At 47.4% G+C, this 14,272-nt stretch overlaps 1 protein-coding gene across 3 annotated transcripts in view; it reads right to left on the bottom strand.

Annotated features, from left to right (window-relative positions):
* Positions 1 to 14,272, bottom strand: part of LOC147120450 (sodium-driven chloride bicarbonate exchanger-like) — a 424,151-nt gene that overhangs the window by 61,719 nt on the left and 348,160 nt on the right. For all 3 annotated transcript variants that reach the window (XM_085986414.1, XM_085986415.1, XM_085986416.1), the window contains 3 exons: positions 13,830 to 13,898; positions 5,841 to 6,014; positions 5,321 to 5,443 (listed from right to left, as the gene is read on the bottom strand). In XM_085986414.1, the coding sequence (XP_085842540.1) occupies positions 5,321 to 5,443; positions 5,841 to 6,014; positions 13,830 to 13,898 (366 nt within the window). The remainder of the gene's footprint in view (positions 1 to 5,320; positions 5,444 to 5,840; positions 6,015 to 13,829; positions 13,899 to 14,272) is intronic.

Below are 14,272 nucleotides of genomic sequence, written 5' to 3'. Positions count from 1 at the left end.
CTTTTGCCCATGGTTGTTTGGTTTGTGGGCTTATTTTTTGCGTTAAGGCCGAGGTCGAGGCCAGGTTTGTACAAATGTGGAGTTACTCCTCCCCAGTTTGTGGGAGTGAGTCGTTTGTTGGGCTTTTTGTGGGGCCCGTTGATTGTTTTTGGGGATTCATGTGGGAAGGGGTTTTCATTTTTGTGTAATAAATAATTATCTTTATTCATAGAGTCTCCATGGTAGTTCTTGTTAGTGTTTGTTGGCTTCGCCGGCTGAGGGCTTGCGGAGCGGCTGCATTCATCTTCCCTCATGGCCACAAGGCATTCCCTGACAGGGGGCTTAGAAGTAACGTGTAATAAGGTGGCGTCGCGCGGCCCTTGGCCCTGGTCGCTCCCTCCTGGGAACGTACTCCTGCTCCTCCTCCTCCTCCTCCTGCTCCTCCTGCTCCTCCTCCTGAGGTGCTGGTCCAACATTAGGTGGCAGTGCCCGAGTCCTGCGGATAGCCAGGTTGTGCAGCATGCAGCAAACTACCACAAATTGGGAGACCCGGTCCGGCGAATACTGTAGAGATCCTCCGGAGCGATCAAGGCAGCGGAACCGCTGCTTGAGGACCCCAATAGTTTGCTCGATGATGTTGCGGGTGGTTTGATGGCTCTCGTTGTATGCCTCTTCAGCAGCGGTCCTGGGCACGCGGAGCGGGGTCATGAGCCAGGTACACAAAGGATAGCCTTTGTCCCCGAGTAGCCATCCTCTTGGGGGAGGCTGTGCCTCGAACATGTCATGCACAGTACTCTGCCGCAGGATAAACGCATCATGGCTGCTGCCTGGAAAGCTGGCATTGACAGCCATGATGCGCTGCTTGTGGTCACACACCAGCTGCACATTCAGAGAATGGTAGCCCTTCCTGTTGCGAAACTGCTCGCCATGCTCCAGAGGGGCCCGCAAAACCACATGCGTACAGTCAATGGCGCCCTGCACCAAGGGGAAGGCCGCGAGTCTTGCAAATCCCAATGCGCGCTGATGCTGGCTCTCCAGGGCCATGGGGAAGGAGATGAATTGGCGTCCCCTTCTGAACAGTGCTTCGGTCACCTGGCGGATGCAGCGATGCGCGCCGTACTGGGAGATGTTAGCTATGTCCCCAGCAGCGGATTGGAAGGAGCCGGTGGCATAGAAGTTCAATGCCACCGTCACCTTCACTTCCACCGACAGAGACGTCCTGCACCTGAGCTTTGGACGCAGATCTCTGCGAAGCAGGTGGCAGATCTCTGCAACCACCTCCTTTCGGAATCGGAGCCTTCTAACACATCGCGCGCCAGTCATGTTGAGGTAGGAGCACTGCTGGCGGTATAGCCTGACTGGGTAAGGCCTACGTGGCCGACGCCTGTTGCCCCCTCTGCCTCTAGCCAGGGCTGCCCCTCTCACAATGCATCTGCGAGCCCTACGGACATGGCGCTGCAGCTCCGCGTTGGCACCCCATGCAACCCCCATCAAATCCTGGCAAACAGTCAAATTTCCAAAAGGCCACTTGCAGCGCTCTGGCCTGAGTCCAAAAATACCTGAGCTGTTGCTGCTTGAAACCAGTTAGCTATCCTCCTTGTTGTGTGTCCAGAAATGCGTTGCACAAGAGTGTTTGGTGCAAAATGGCTGTCCTTTATACTGGAGGGTACGTCCCCTTTAATTTGCGCCCCCCGGGGCCCGCGCTGGCTGTGTTGCGTTCCATTTTTCAAACGCTCCGGCCGCCAGCCGCACAATGGGGCGGTCCGACTGAAGTTTGGAATCAGGGCGGCCAAAGGGCGTTGCACGAGGATGTGGCGTCATTTTCTGCGCGCGCATCCGGGCGGGCGCTAAACTTTGCGCAGGCGCTAACGGCCAACTTAATTTGGGGCGAGGCGCAAACTGCGCTGCGCCCGGCCGCAACACGCATAGCGCCCGACATTCACTTTTCTTTAGGCGCTAACTGCTGGCGCAACCAACTGAATTTCTAGGCCTTAGTGTCTTCTACTGTAAAGACTGATACAAAATATTCATTGTGTTTTTGCCATCTCCATATTTCCCACCATTAATTTCCCGGTCTCATCCTCTAAGGGACCAACATTTACTTTAGCCATCCTTTTTCTTTTTATATAACTATAAAAACTCTTACTATCTGTTTTTATATTTTTTGCTAATTTACTTTCATAATCTATCTTCCCTTTCTTAATCAATCTTTTTGTTATTTTTTGCTGTCTTTTGAAGTTTTCCCAATCCTCTATCCTCCCACTAGATTTGGCTACCTTATATGCCCTTGTTTTTAGTCGAATACTATCCTTAATTTCTTTACTTAGCCACGGATGGCTGTCTTTTCTTTTACACCCTTTTCTTCTCAGTGGAATATATATTTTTTGGAAGTTGTAAAATAACTCCTTAAATGTACACCACTGATCATGTATCGTCTTACCCTTTAATCTATTTTCCCAATCCACTCTACTCAATTCTGCTCTCATACCTTCATAGTCTCCTTTATTCAAGCTTAGCACGCTTGTTTGAGATCCAACCTTCTCACCCTCTAATTGAATATGGAATTCAACCATGTTATGGTCACTCATTCCAAGGGGATCCTTTACTAGGACATTTTTAATTAATCCTGTTTCATTACACAGGACCAGATCTAAGGTTGCTTGCCCCCTGGTCGGTTCAGTTACATACTGCTCAAGAAACCCATCCCTAATACACTCAATGAACTCATCCTCAAGGCAGCCCTGCCCAATTTGATTTGTCCAATTAATATGATAGTTAAAAATATAGATGTTCCCTTATTACAAGCCTCAACTATTTCCTGATTGATACTCCGTCCAACAGAGTTGCCACTGTTCGGAGGCCTATAGACTACGCCCACTAGTGTTTTTTTCCCCTTATTATTCCTTACCTCCACCCAAACTGTTTCATTATCCTGATCTTTTGACCCAATATCATTTCTCTGTATTACAGTGATTCCTTCCTTTATTAACATAGCCACCCCACCTCCCCTTCCTTCCTGCCTGTCCTTCCTGATCGTTAAATAACCTGGTATGTTTAATTCCCAGGCATTGTCACCCTGCAGCCATGTTTCTGTAATGGCCACAAGATCATACCCATATGTAGTTATTTGTGCCATTAACTCGTCTATTTTGTTACGAATGCTACGTGCATTCAGATAGAGAACTTTCAAATATGTTTTGTGACACTTAGTTCCTGCTTTTGCCCTTTTTATTACTTTACCTTTTACTCCATACCTTCTGCCCCTTCCTGACACGCTCTGGTTTTCAATTTCCCCACTGCTACCTAAGTCTATGACCTTCTCTGTTGTCATTTTTATTATTTGCTCTCTAGGAACCTCCTCCCCACTAGTTAGTTTAAAGCCCTCTCTACAGCCCTAGTTATATGATCCGCCAGGACTCTAGTCCCAGCACTGGCCAAGTGAAGCCCGTCCCAACAGAACAGCTCCCTCCTGCCCCAGTACTGGTGCCAGTGTCCCAGGAAGCAAAACCTATTTCTCCCACACCAGTCTTTGAGCCACGCATTTAACTCTCTAATTTTATTTGTCCTAGCCAAATTCGCTCGTGGCTCAGGTAATAATCCAGAGATTATTACCCTTGTGGTTCTGCTTTTTAATTTGGCCCCTAGCTGCTCAAACTCCCTCAGCAGAACCTCCTTCCTTGTCCTATCTATGTCGTTGGTACCAACATGGACCACGACAACTGGATCCTCCCCCTCCCACTCCAAGTTTCTCTCCAGTCCAGAGGAGATGTGGCATAGTGGTTAGCACTGTTGCCTCACAGCGCCAGGGACCCGGGTTCAAATCCGGCCTCGGGTGACTGTCTGTGTGGAGTTTGCACATTCTCCCCGTGTTTGCGTGGGTTTGCTCCGGGTGCTCCGGTTTCCTCCCACAGTCCAAAGATGTGTGGGTTAGGTTGATTGGCCATGATAAAAAAAAATTGGCCCTTAGTGTTAGGGGGGGATTAAATATGTGGGGTTACGGGGTTATGGGGATAGGGCTTGGGTGGGATGGCAGTCGGTGTAGGGACCGGGTGCTAGGGTTTGGATGATCAGCCATGATCTCGTTGAATGGCGGAGCAGGGCCGAATGGCCTACTCCTGCTCCTAGTTTCTATGTTTCTATGTTTTAACCCTGGCACCGGGCAGGCAACACAGCCTTCGGGACTCTCGCTCTCGGCTGCAAAGAACTCTATCTATCCCCCTAACGATACTATCCCCTACCACTACAACATTTCTTTTAACTCCCCCCACTTGAATGGCCCCCTGCTTCACGGTGCTGTGGCCAGGTTGCTCATCCTCCCTGCAGTCCCTGTTCCCAACCTCACAGGGAGTAAGAGCCTCGAACCTGTTGGACAAGTGCAAGGGCTGCGGCTCCTCCAACACTACCTCCTGGATCCCCGTACCTGCCTCACTTCTAGTCACACCATCCTGACCCTGGCCACGGACTACATCTGAATTAATTAATCTAATTGGTGTGAATACCTCGTGATACACAGAGTCCAGGTAACTCTCCCCCTCCCTGATGTGTCTCAGTGTTTGAAGCTCGGACTCCAGCTCTTCAACACGGAGCCGGAATTCCTCGAGCAGCCAACACTTACTGCAAATGTGATCACTGTGAGCATCAATGGTGTCCACCAGTTCCCACATATTGCAGCAGCAACACATCACCTGATCTCCCATTCTATGTAATTAATTAAATTTATTAATATTATTCTTAAATACCATCTGCCAAAGTTAACTATGTTCACCTCTTTCTGCAGACGTGGCAGTGCAGGTACCAGTGTTTGGGCACAGAGCACTTCTTGTGCACCCTAACCAGTTTGGCCATCAATAGGTGACCCACTTTCTTCAAACCAACAGATAGAGGATTCCCATTGGAAAGACCACTGGTGCCAGTAGTGCTGCTGGTGGAAAAATTAATAATTTTCATCAATTGGCACAAAAAAATTGAGAACCTAAGTGCCAAGAAGAAAAAGCAAAAAACTTTTTTTTTAAATGGCAAAAATACACTTACCTGTGTTCTTTCCATGACCTCCTGAACATTTACCAGTGACTACCAACCCTAACATCAAGCATCCTTTACCCAAGAACTGTAGAATCTAGTTTGCAGGCCTGACACTCCAAAATGAACATTAAAGTCAGACACATTTGAGCTGTGCAATTCAAACGCCACCAGTCTCACCCATCTGAAAATGAGTCGGGATGTAATCCTGGCACATTTCCAGCAGGGTGGGAGTTTGCCCAAATTTCCTCTTCTGGCTACTCCGATGCGACCCAAAAATTGGGCAGTGCAGGTGAGGGAAATCCTGCCTCAAGTCTCTTACTTCCTTTTCTTCATCTTCTAATTTTTTCTTTTTACTCTCAGGCATCACATCATCCAGCCAGCTCAGCTCTCGTTTAGTGAAGATGAAATCCATCAGCTTTCGTATAAACACAAGTGCCAAAACCTGTAATATATGCAAACTTCAGCAGTCATCAAGCAGAAAACTAAAAAAAAGTGTTGCTTAGCATGGAAAAGCAAAACTGTGAAACTAATTAGAAATAACCTCTGCTATTTGTGAAATGTAATAAATACTCTATGGATTCATCAGTTTTTAAATAATTTCCTGTGTACATTATACATACAATACATGTAAAGAGTTTTATTTGTGAAAATGTTTAATAAACTTTTATTTATTTCTAAAGCTTTAATGAAGTAAATAGATATAATGATCATTTTGTATATTAATTTGAATGCATTATCACCAAAATATTTTTACGTATAACAGGATGTTAACTCTATTTACAATTTGATTTCATTTATAAAATAATTTGGGGATTATCTTTATTATTATAGGTTCATACCATCATAGGAAAGACAATGGCAGCCCGGGAAACTTTTATTACCCAGAGAATGATCAAGCAAGAAACCTGGATCACAGTGAAGAGATGGACTTTCCGAAGAGGCACATGCCGTAGATAGATGAAGTCTGGTTGATGTTTTGCAGGCATCCCAAAGAGTTTCAACCGATCAAATAACTGTAAAAAAACAAATAATTTATAGTAAAAATTTGATTAAAGCTTTATTGCAACATTCAAGAGTTGCCAATCCTGGTTTTTCCCTCTCTAACACAAATATCGCATAAAAATGTATTGTTATTGCACCCTTGTACTCTCATAAATCTACATTTTTAAAAATGCAAATAAATGGCTAAAGCATGTAGAATAAAAGGGTCTAATTTAGCTACCATTCTACATTTGCATGCACAGAAGGATTGGGTTAACTAGTTCTCAAATATGTAATGACAGTTCATTTAGGTTGATGCAGAATAAAGTTGCTGTGGAAAATGCAGTGATATTAATGGTTCTTGATACAAAGCAAAAAGCAGCAGTGGGGATCCTGTTTTTTGGCAGCGTATTAGGCACATGTGCAGATGGCAGCTGTGTGTTGGATGGCACTGGCACTTAACTAAAGGTGCAGGTCCTGAAATTACATGGGGGTTCTCCTGATCTCCCACCATAAGGGCAAAGCTGTGTAAGCTGCAGAAGGCTACAATAATCTTGGATCCCTGGACCAGACAGTATTTCAAGACTTCTCCTGATCAGTTGAGACATTTGTACCTTTACTTTAACATTTCAATGGTCTACATCACCAAGAGCCTCATTGCCTCTCTCTTTAGGTCTTAACTGTGGGTGTCTCCTAGGGATCATGAGCCAAAGCTCCAGTCAATTGCCTTGGTCCTGAACAGCTCTCCAATGAGTCTTCCTGGCCCTTAAAATAATGGTGGCACTAACAATTGCCATAAACTAGGGTAGCAAGTACTGTGCCTATGGTCACAGACCAGCTGCATAGTCATGGAATTGAACCCCTTTTTTGCTCAAGAAAGAGGGGGCACTGGAAGTAGGGAATTAAATGGCTACATATACACCAGCAATAATGCTCTGCACTTTGGGGAATTAAGTGCTGGGTTCTTTCATGATATTGGCTGGTTTCCATAAAGAAATTAATTAAATTCCTAACTTGGATTAACAAAGCATTTGTACACTGCTGATTGTGAAGTTTGACAGATATGTTCTGCTATTGCATGGAAAACAACAGTGGCAGAAAAGTTGAAGACAATAGCCACCTTGACATTAACTAACATAACTGTGGTTTCAAGGTCTGTCTCCAGAACTCTGCAGTTCTCATTACAGCCTCCTTCACTAATCATAATTTCCACATGCATCAAAACATCTAATACAATTGCTTTGGCCAAGGTGCAAACAGACTTGCTTTGCATTCTTCCTCCGATCCTCCTCTTCCTCCGTCAGAAATAGCAGACAGATTGGTCTGCCCAGTGGGATACCCATGGATGCTATTAAGGCTGTTGACAATTCGAGTTCTGTTGCCAACCACTCACAGATGGGAGAGAGGATTCAACTTTAACATTAATAAATTGTTTCAACAGTGAAGCCAAAAAAGCAGCATTTAAACTGACAAATCACTGTATTCATTTGTCACAATTTAATTGTAACAACTACAAAGCAAAGTCCCCTCTAAGAAAAATACACAACAAGGCTGAATGGGCTGATCAGCATTTTATGTGGGTACTGAGCAACTGGAGTGCTGGTCAGATATTCTGGACACATTATAGGCCCATCACTTCCTTTAAATAATTTTGGAGGGCTACCTGCTAAATGCCAGGCACATAGGCCTTCAGTGCCACATGAACTTCCCAGACAAAATGATGGTTCACTATGTGTAACAGGACCTTACTGGTCAATAATTCAGGTGGTCGACCTCCTAATATCCATCCAGCAACAGCCATTGCATTATTGACCCCATAGATTCTTAGAACAGCACCACCTAGTGCACTGGCTGAATAATTACCTGTAACAATATCAGTCACTGAACATTGAGTGCCTGAGGCAGCAAAGGGTTTTGTAAATAAAGTGGTGTTGTTAAGAAACAAAGGGGGAGAAATTCGGTATCGCCCCGTTTGGGGCGCAATTATCGGCCGGGTGCAAAGTTTAGCACCTGGCACTAATTATCGTCTCTGACTGCAAACTTGACTTCTATCGCCCTTGGAGGTGATTGAAGCGCTAAAGCAGGTGCTACACACCTCTCTTAAGGTGCCAATGCCGAGGAGCGAGGCGCTACCGCAGAGCGCTGGCAAAGCTCATGTGCTGTCAGTCAGCAATGGAACACGGACACACTGGTGCCAGCCAGTTCTTAAAGGGGGGGTCGATCTTGCTCTCCATCCACACCCTGCTCATTGCCGCCTTGACTCTTGGCCTGGAGAGACCTGTACATCAATTCTAATGGAAAGAACAATGGAGAGGCCTAGGGAAAGAGCTCAGAGTGCAGCCCCCATAGTCTCTTCTAAATCGATGCAAGGAAGGTCAAATCAAAATGAACCTGCAAAGTGCTGCTCAGTGCCCAAAACTCCTTCACACAGCGTTGAATCTCTCCAGAAGTCTCTCTCTCTCTCTCTCTCTCAGAATGCGTGGTACAAAAATGTCACCAACAAAAAAAGGCAGGAAGCGGCCGCCTTTAAATAGCGCTCTCCTAGTCCCTTCCCGACTGCAAAGCGCTCCCCTCAACCTGTCGTTGCTAGCGGCAGGCGGGAAGGCGGGAAGGCAGGGGGCGCCACTCAGTATGCGGTCCGGGGCGCTACTGGGGCGTTGCACGCTCGACTGATGTCATGATCTGCGGGCACAGGAGATCGTGGTGGTAGTGTTTAGCGCCGCCGCAAAATGTCGTCAATTTTGCGAGCAGCGCAAACATCACCGCACCCGGGCACTAGTTGCTTTGTGCCCCATTAGTGCCCTATTAGGGCGCTAACGGGAGGCGCAAAGCAACTGAATTTTCCCCCCAGAATGTCTGACTTCTTCCTTGTATAAACACAATGTTAGAAGTTCAGTGATACTGTATAAAGTCAGAGAAAATTCTTAGGCCTAAAAATGTGGTTACTTTGCGCCTCCCATTAGCGCCCTAAGAGGCTGCTAACGGGGCACAAAGCAACTAGCGCCTGGGCGCGACACCGGCAATGCCTCCCGCGAAATTCGGTGGGAGGTTAGCGGCGGCGGTAACCGTTAGCGCCCCGCGTCACTGAGCCGCCGGCGATGACGTCATCGCCGTGCACAGCGCCCCGGCCACGATCTTCGGTAGCGCCCCCTGACTTACCGCCGGATGCTACGTCCGACAGGGTCAGGGGGCCTACCTGCGGCCGAGGCGGTGCAATTCAAAGGGGAGGTGCCAGGCGGCCATTTTTGTTGCTGGCTGCCTGCCAGCACTTGCCCCCGTTGCCGTCCCCGGCCTCCTGAGAAGCCCCCCAGCGGAGTGCCGGCTGTGCTCCATGAGCCCGGCACTTCTCTTAAGCAAGGGGAGGAAGGCCTGCAGTACCGCGGCGTGTGGCGCTGCGGCACATAGCGCTGCAATATTCACTCACAGCGCCCCAAGAGGGAGGTGGGGCACTTCCAGTAGCACCCCGCCTCCCTCTTGGGGCGCTACCGGTGAATTTCGGCTGCGGGGGTGCTAATTTGTAGCGCGCCAGCGAAGTTAGCACCCCAAAGGGGGCGCGACCCAATTTTTCCCCCTTAATATACTTAGGGATCTTCAAAATATTTTTTGTCTGAATTCCACTGATAAATTTCCAGATTTTTCTGGATTGGTGGATTCGTAAAAAAATTTTTTTTCCAGATTCTCACCTGTTAAATCCCGAATTCCCCCTGGTTTTTGTGGGTCCCAAGATGCACGCAAATCACATTAGAGACATCGTCACACATGTTGTGTGGTGACGTGTTGTGTGGTGAACAAACAGCAAAGTGCAAAAATGCATTATAATCATAGAAAACTCAAACAGTTGAGGCTCTGAACTAGGTAAGACTGTCTAAGATGTTAGAACAGTAGAAGCAGCAGCCACCAGAGCACAACACTGTAAACAATGTGGGCTGAAGCATGAACAGAAAAATAAAGTACCACAGATGGTCAGCTATGCGGAACCTGTAAATTAAAGTAGTCACATTTTTTGCAAAGTTATGCCAAGAACCAGACAAAGTCAAGGGTTATGTAATAGTAGATATGGCCAGCAAGCTAGAACTAGATATAATTGATTCAGCAACCCTGTTGCCAGGTCCTCTTCGTAGAATAAGAGTTTTCCCCATTGGGAAATCCATACCCTGATGCAAAACAGTACAATTAGTAGAGCTGAGTAAAAATAGCCACAAAAATTTTGACTGAACTTCCAAAGCACTAGACAGATCAACTTGCAGGCAATGTAACACTAATCTTCAGTAGCAGCACACAAAATGTGTTATCCACCTCACAGATACCTTTCTGTAGCTCCTACAGCCACATATATAGTGGTGCTAATTATTTGTGGCTGGATATTGGGGGAAATGGGTCCTGGTTGTTAGCCACATTCCTTTGATCCCATTAACGTGAGGTGGGTCGGGCTTCCAGCAGGCCTTAAAGATGGCTGCTTCTTTTTTTGGGAGGATAATTCAGGTGCAAATTTTTGGGGGGCATATTTGAGACAGCAGGTGCAATAATCCGATCATTAGCATTTGTTTTTTCAGCGTACAAGTGATCTGCCGCAGCGCCCACACTTGTGGGGCGAATCGCACCAGATGTCATATTGATGAGAGTGTTAGTGTGCGCAAGTGAACATAAGAACATAAGAGAACATAAGAAATAGGAGCAGGAGTAGGCCAATTGGCCCCTCGAGCCTGCTCCGCCATTCAATAAGATCATGGCTGATCTGATCCTAACCGCCAATCCACTATGACAGGACTATCTCCTGAATCTAACAGCATTAGACACACGAAAACAGGAGCATCCACCGGAAGTATGCAGAGCAGGCAGATTGTGACGTCAGCAGTGTCATTTTGGAGCTCAATACCTTCTCTTAACCTCGCACAGCTGAACAAGCGTTCAGCAGCATGAAGGACTCCTCACCAACGCTATTTAAAGGGATCAGCACCTACTTACAGGTTAGTTGCTGATTGAATACTACTGGCTGTTGCTATGATTCTACAAGTGTTTAGTGCTTTCTAGAGTTCTTTACAGTTGCTAAAGTCTACAGGGAGTGATGCAACAGGTGCTGAAGGGCTTTTTCCTGAATTCAAGGTTTCTGCACAAACCAGTTTCTGCCAGACATGGGTGCACTAGTAGGCATTCCCCTTGGAATACAGCATGACTGGGAGAATGAACAGAGGGCACACAGAGCAAGACAAGCTGCTGGAAGAGGGAGGAGGAGGAGGAGGGGGAAGAAGGGCTCTCATCAGGAGGCCATATCCGCTCAGGGCGTTCAAGGAGCAATTCTCCTACCTGGACCTCAGCGAGGAACAATGTACGAGATGCCTGTGCTTCAGTAAAGATGTCCTCACTGAAATCTGCCACCTGCTGCAACCTCAGAGCAGGGAAAGGATCACATTGCCAGTGACTGTGAAGGGGACTGTGGCAATTAGCTTTTATGCGTCTGGCTCCTTCCAGACGAGGGTTGGAGCTATTTGCAACATCTCGTAGCTTGCCATCCACTGTTGCATAAGATAGGTCACTGAGGATCTCTATTCCAAGAGAGCTACCTACATTTCATTCTCTCTTGCCAGAGACCAGCAAGCGGAGTGGGCACGTGGCTTCGCTAGGATTGCAGGCTTCCGCACATCACTTTGCGAGCACCACATTTCAAATCTGCCATATACCAGTACCGAAAGGTATTCCACTCCCTCAACGTCCAGCTGGTATCCATAAGCAATGAATCATGCAGGTCTCCTGGCAGCAGTCATGATGCCTTCATTCTGCAGCAGTCTGCGGTGGCAGCTGCATTTCAGACGCCATGGCAATCCAAACGGTGGCTACTGGGTGACAAGGGCTATCCGCTGACAACATGACTCATGACTCTGGTGCACAACCCATGCACACGTGCGCAGCATGCATGCAATGAAAGCCATGGTGCCACACAAAATGTGATACAGCAGACCATTGGCTTGCTCTGGAGGAGCCCTGCCGTACTCGGCAGAGCTGCTGTCAAGATATGTGGTGCTACATGCTACATGCTGCACAACCTTGCCATCATGAGGGCATATCCGTTGCCACCAGCTATTTTGGGACCAGCTGAGGAGCAAGAGCATGAGGAGGAGGAAGAGTAGGAAAAAGAAAGGAGGGGGCAACCTAGACAGTCCCTTTCTGCCTGGGCCGACCATGATGAACTCATCCGAGTACGATACGAGTAACTGCAACCCCAATTCCCCATTCTGCAACAGTGACACATCTTACCCTCACTCTGTCACTGACCATCACAGCATCCGATTGGCCACAATGCAAAAATAAAAGCCACCACAAAAAAAATTTCAGCCACATTTATAAATGAAATCATGGTATATTGCATACAAAAGTCAACTAATCAACCTTGTGCATTCCCTTAGTGCCTGTCTTCCGTGTGCCTTTGCCTGTCCTACTGCTCCTATGCAGTGCTACCCCAGTGGCTGCAGCATCGCTGGTGGAAGGTTGCTGCGTTACAGTGGAGGAGACCGCAGATGGCCTTGGAGGACAACCTCAAGCAGCTCTGGGTCTAGAAGGGCTGGCTGCAGACTGATCTATCTCGGCCTGGGCGGCAGCAGTCTGGGCTGGCTGGCTGACAGGTAACAGCAAGGGCACTGGCAGAGTGGTAGTGGTAGGAGGACGAATGCTGTCCACCTGCGAGAGGACAGCAGGTTCGTGCTCCATGGAGCCACTGCCACTCCCTCGAGGTGGCACCTCAGTAATCCTAGTAATCTGTTGGAGGACAGATTGCTGGCCTACTGTGGCACCCTGCAAGCCTCTTTGAACACTGTAATCCACAGCAATGATAGCAGTAGTCTGAGCTTGCATGGCAGCAAGCTGACCTTGCATGACAGCAGTCTGAGTTTCCACTGCAGCACTCAGACGTTGGGTGGCTGCTGCTTCTGTTGCAATGGAAGCTGAGAAAATGGCCATCGGGCACTTCATCATGGTTGGGTCCGCAAGTGTGCTAATGGAGTTGCCCACCACTTCCATTCTGGAAAGAATGAGCTCCATTGCGGAAAGCCCTGTGCCAAGCTGGGGCCGGACTCTTCCATGTTCCTTGACATTGAACACAGGCTTTCTGGCAGGCTTCCCAATACACGAAGCATTCTGTTGTGTATACCCATCAGCCTTCTTCTGTAGCGTGCCCCATTAAAGTTCTCATCTGAGTCCTCTGCAGCAGAACCCGTGTGCGACCTCGCCCTCCGGCGAGCTGGCTCCTGCACTATCCTTGTCCCCTGCCCTGACTGCAGGCCACTCATGGCCAGTGTCTCACCACGTGCAGATCCCTCCTCTATGATATTCTCTAAATCATGCGCAGTGTCAGTATCTGAGCTGGTGGCTACAAGTGTGAAATCAGGTGACAGTGCGTCTTCATCATCACTGTCTTCTTGCTGTCCCTCCACTGTCTGGCCAGGTTGCACTTCTTAGGTATTTGAAAGGAGAAAAGCATCAGGGCAAGGCTGGGATGAGGGGAGGGGGGGAAAGTAAGAGGTGCATGCTTACACCATCTGCAGCTTGTAAATCAGAACAGATTATGGGATGAGGAGGAAGTGGGATACGAGTAGGAGGATCAGGTATGAGGATACCGTCATCTTCAATGGATTCAGCCCCGCCGCTGGCCATGGGCTCAGCAAAGGCTATCCCAATATCTAATTACCCATCATCTAATCTGTGCTATACGTTCTTCCTGGTGCTGCTTGATGTGTATACTTGGGTTCTAAGTGGATAACTGTTGCAGTCTTCAGCACTGGCAATCCTACCTTGACAAATACAAAATTTAACTTCCTTTTTTAAAGAAACGCAGTTACAAAGGCATAAATCTTTACCTGAATTCCTCCTAGCGAAGATGCACCCATGTATAGGAAGACTCCATATAATACTGGCATTGGAATAAACTAAAACAAAGAAAAAATGTTTTCTCTTTAAGTACAATTACAAGATTTGTATCCACATATGTTTATACTAAAAATTTGGGCCTTCACTGTTAAATATTAATGTACATTAGTGGCCTGTTACATCAGGCTTCTTCTCCTTCTTCCATGCCTAATGGCACATGAGAAAACCCATTTCATCCACTGCTTTACATTCAGCAGATCGTGCTCTTGGTTTTTCCGTAACAAAAACCCTACTTTTAAAAATGTGAACAGGTCGTTAGCCTTACCAGGGGGACCAGCTAAATGCGATGGAGAGTCGCCAGTCCAATCCCATCAGACGCGAGTACCCCGCTAGATGTCAACCCAGTATCTCATCTCTGCTCACCAGGGCTATC

This window comes from Somniosus microcephalus, chromosome 4 (genome assembly GCF_052327205.1).
Source record: "Somniosus microcephalus isolate GS21.2 chromosome 4, FLI_Smic_1.0, whole genome shotgun sequence".
In the NCBI taxonomy this organism is placed as follows: domain Eukaryota; kingdom Metazoa; phylum Chordata; class Chondrichthyes; order Squaliformes; family Somniosidae; genus Somniosus; species Somniosus microcephalus.
The sequence above is the reverse complement of the archived record's forward strand: the minus strand, read 5'-3'. Positions and strand labels throughout refer to the sequence as shown.